General features: G+C 39.8%; 1 protein-coding gene across 1 annotated transcript in view; it reads left to right on the forward strand.

Moving 5' to 3' along the window:
• Positions 1 to 538: 538 nt before the first annotated feature.
• Positions 539 to 4631, forward strand: part of HSD17B12 (hydroxysteroid (17-beta) dehydrogenase 12) — a gene marked incomplete at its 5' end in the record, with an annotated part of 34094 nt that continues 30001 nt past the window's right edge. The window contains one exon of the mRNA XM_010187872.1: positions 539 to 649. Within this exon, the coding sequence (XP_010186174.1) occupies positions 539 to 649 (111 nt within the window). The remainder of the gene's footprint in view (positions 650 to 4631) is intronic.

Raw genomic sequence — 4631 nt, forward strand, 5'->3', positions numbered from 1 at the left:
TAAACTTGAAGTTCTGCTGTTCTTGTTCACCCACATGTTCCCTCTTTGATTTATGTTCAAAATACTAGATATTAAAAAAATTTTATGGCACCAGAAGTGAGAGAATGGAAGTAGAGGGCAATAAAGAATTGTTTTGCCTGGTCTGAAGCAACTCATTTAGCTAAAGTTGGAAAAAAGTGTCCTTGTCAAGTTCTACTCGAACACTGTTGTGTGTGTGTGTGTTTTCAGATTTCTGCCTTTCAAATTATTCCATGCAAACTTGTATAATTTGTGTCCTTGCCATCTTCTTCATCCCTTACAAACAAAATGTGGTGTATCATTTGAGAATTTGTTCTCACCAGAAGTAGCTTAATGCCACAAACTTCCTGTGCAGGTTATGTTAAAATTCAAGGATTCCAATTGCAGGGGTGAAAATGTTAATGGATAGTATTAGCTACTTGAAATAATGTTTTGTAAAATCGTAGTAACAGCTATATTCTTAATATCTGAACAATTGAACAATTTCAAACTTAAAATTTTAAAAACTTTTCTTTTCTAGAGGAGAAGTTCAAAGTGGAGACAAAAGTCATTGTGGCAGACTTTGGAGAGAGAGAAGATATTTACAATAAAATCAAAGTGGGATTGGAAGGCCTGGAGATCGGTGTTTTAGGTTTGTATCTGATCTTTCATAGTGGTATTTTGTCTTGACATGCCTACTAACTTTTTTCCCATATTGAAGTTCACTGAAACCAGTTCACAAAAGCTAATATTTTCCTGACCAAGACTGCATCTCTATGTTTTTGGTCTTTTTTTAGCTTCCTGTTGGTACACTACATGAGATGGTGCTTGCATGTGTGCCTGTGCTCGAGGAATTGTGATGTTTATTGAAAGTTTTGATGTGTTATTCTGTGTTTGCTAAAGGCTCTTTAGCTTGTGACTCCATGCACAGTGACTTGATCTAATGCCGTCTCAGAGCTGAAGCAAGCTTCAGATACTCAGATTCAGCTTAGCAGTGGAGCCCTGTGGGAGAAGAGTTAACTTTTAATTATAGAGCTGTATGAAATTTAATCATTACAATGTAGCATCAAGTAACTGGCTCCAGCTTCAGAAGTTTTAAGCCTGTTCTGATCATGTTGGTAAGCTGTGGCTCTTTTGCTGGTGGCAGCACAATGTGCCAGGGTATGGCTTGTGATGTTTCCAGGTGGATATTGCAGGTGGTGTGGTAGTCCTTGAAAAAACAAGGTGATCTACCCAGTTACTTTGTTGAATGTAGAACTGAGGCGATTTCAAGAAGGTGTTTATCACAAGTTAAGAAGAATTTAAACGTAACAGCAGTTTACTTGAATCTTTTCTGAGCAGTGGTGTAAAGGCAGTTTCTTACCAGTTTTCTGGTTCTTTCCTTAGAAGTAGATATACCTGCGTATGTCCTGTATTTCTACAGTTATTCAATATGGATGGTTACACATAAGGCATGAAATTTTTATAAAGTCTTGTGGGTCAGACATCTGCTGGCATATGTTATCTGATAAAGTACTTTTCACTACAAAACTCATTTTACTAGCCTGGAGTGCAGTGATTTGAGCTAGAACTGGGTTGTTTGTTTTTTTTAAAGCGTATTTAAAAATAAATGTTATGCATGTGATGATGTACTATATGAGCTTTGCTAATAGGTGAATCTTCTTGTATGACACCTGCAAATGGTGCCCAAGAAAATAGTGTACATAAAAGCTCAATTGAAAAATAACACTAAAGGATAAGGCCCGGCATGTTCCACAGTCGTCCTGATGGGTCTGAGCACATGCAACTCGTGACATCCAGTATTTAATTGCTACAAAAACTAATCCATTACTGGCAGTTGCGGTTACTCCAATGTGTTTTGTGTAAAGAGCAGTTGTGACAGAGCTGTGGATGCCTTGTTTCTGAAGGAAGTAAGTTCTAAATAAACTTTGAGGATTAGAATTAACATCTGTTCTAATCCGTCAAAATCAGCTCGGGGAATGTAAGGCTTGCAAGCTGCCCATCACGTAGCAATTGCTGCAGAATAGTGTATCCCTTAAATGTCTCAAACCACCAGCAAACCTCTTACTGTGTGAGGTATATACTCACACTCAAAAGATTTTTATTATTTCTTAGGCTGTGATAAAGTTATGGCAAAGCATGAAATCATGAAAATCTGACTCTTTATAGTCTTGCTCAAAGCGGGCACTAAAGCAGTGAATGTGTTTCACATCTTGTGTAAGCTTATTACAGGAAAACAAGCACGTTCCTCAAACAGCCTGGTTCTTGCTTTTATTTGCGTGAGCACTTTGACTAAAAACATGGTAAAAATAGCAACTAAATGCTCTAGAGTTGTGTATTCTCTAGCTGAGTTTCTCCGGCTTTTTTCTTGCAGCCACTGCCAGCGCAGGTTTACAGAAATCTCTCTTCTAACTAATCACTAGCAGTTTTAGAAGAGCTCATGCTTGAGCTCATCAGGTTACATGATATATACTTTTTTTTCTTTTCCCCAGATGTAGCTGTATTAATAGAAATCACTGCCAGTGTAATTTTTCAATGCGAATGATGGCTACTCCAGAAAGACCATATCTTATTTTTTTAATGGCAATTAATTTCATCCTTTAGTGCCTTATATTTTAAATTATCTAGCATTTGTTGCAATCAGGAATACAGCTTTTGCTGATCTCCATTTTTTGATATTTGTGTGAGAAAAAACATGGGTTTGAATGAGAACAGCCATAAGGGATGAATTATCAGGTTGCAATGTATTTTTTTCTTTCAGGTCTGATCTGAATCTCTAGGTATGAGAAGTGTTGATAGCACAGCATATTTGCTAGTGATCGACGCTGATTATTTTTTAGCCTTGTACTTAGAGACGCAGGAGTCTCCATGTATACTGCTCAAGATTGAGCTTCTGATTGCGTAGTTGCACAGTGTAACTGAAGTACTTACAGATTGAAATCCTTGTAAACTTCTTATTTGGAAGCTTCTTCTCACCCACATATGAAGGCTAAAAGAGTTTGCTTAATGTTTTGCTGTGTGTTCAAAACAGCATCTGTCAGTGACTTCGAACATGTGCTAGCTACAGCAATATGTTAAACAAGCAGAGGTGGGAAATCTTTCTTTTGCTGTTCTTAAATCACTGTGATTCTTGAAAGGAGTTTGAGCTGGACAGTATCTTACCCTGTTGTTAGCCACGTTTCTCTAGGTTAAATATGCCTATACAAGCTGGAAACTAATTTTTTTTTAATGTTCTGTTCCAAATTGCAGCAAAGTATGATCTGGTAGAAAATGATTGCTGGATGTGGAAGGGGTACGTGTTTGGGACCCAGTCTGCAGTAAGGGGTGTGAATTTTATGTGACTGACTCTGTAGCATGAATCATATAAATATTTTAAATTTGTGGAGAATAGCCAAGGTTAGTTCCAAAACCCTGCAACAGTTCATAGCCAGAATCTTTTCCAGAGAAATGGACTGAAAAATAGTTTATTTGGGGGTAAAAAGAAGAAAAAAAAGGTCTCACTCTTGCAACAGCAAGATTGGACCTTCTTCCTTTTAAAATTTTTTCTCTTTCTAAATATAGTAAATGTCTACTGGGAATTTGCCAACTCTCTTGTCTTCTCAATTCCTATATTTTTAAAGGTTATCTAAAAGTTAAAAATCTGAAGCACACACCATGACTAATGATCAGGGCTAGAAGAGCTGCCATTCAAGAGAATCTCTGAGTGAAGTTTATGTACTTGGCCAGAATCTTTCCTGTGTGTTTTCTGCACTTCCTGCATCCCTTTTGGTACTTAAATATCATTCTGGTTGAATGTTAAAATGATAGCTTTTGGCACAGATGTAGAGGCTATTTTATTTTATTTTTAAAAAGGTGTTGGTACCTTTTGATGGCCTGTCTTACCCCCGTGGAGGCTCCTGCCCTGGAGGTGCACATGTAGCACTTTAGAATTTTCTGGGGTGTAAGACACTAGATAAATGTAAAATGTTACCACAGCAACCAAATGTCACACGATTCGCTTGCGTAAGATGAACAACAGATACTTAGGAAACGGAGATCCCATTTGCTTGCCTTTTTTTTTTTTCCCCCATTTGTCTCCGTATCAATATGCTATGAGAAGGCAGTCTCATAAGTCCAAGGCAGCCAGGCTGCAGAGCAGCAGTGTTTTCTGACAGTGTCGGAAGTTTTCTCTTACTTGTGTTGGAATCAGAGGGTAGATGTTGGTTTCATGTCTGAGAATAAAACCTTGCTGGTCTACAGAGTAGGAAAAAAAATAGGTTTAAGCAATTAATATGTTCTCTTGGTTAATTTTAAACGCTGCTACAGGGGAAAGATTTTGCGGATGTGGGGGTGACGGGGAGAATAGTTGGTTGCGGTGGATCTCTATGTAAGGAGTCCCTGACAACGCAGCGAGTGCAAAGCAGAAACCCCTTCTGAAGGCAGATCCTCTCCGGGGAGAGCGCAGGCTGCTCGCTGCGGGGAGCTCGCTGCCAGCCATGGCCGCCGCCTGGGCTCCTGCTGCCACCTACCGCCCGCTCCCCTCGGCGGGAAACCGGGGCCGGGCCGCTCCCTTCGGCGGGAAGCCGAGGCTGAGGAGGCTCGTGGGGCGTGTCCCGGAGCAACCGCTGGCCTCCAGGGCTCGGGGCAGGCGGGGG

The sequence above is a fragment of the Mesitornis unicolor genome, unplaced genomic scaffold (genome assembly GCF_000695765.1).
Source record: "Mesitornis unicolor isolate BGI_N332 unplaced genomic scaffold, ASM69576v1 scaffold34650, whole genome shotgun sequence".
In the NCBI taxonomy this organism is placed as follows: domain Eukaryota; kingdom Metazoa; phylum Chordata; class Aves; order Mesitornithiformes; family Mesitornithidae; genus Mesitornis; species Mesitornis unicolor.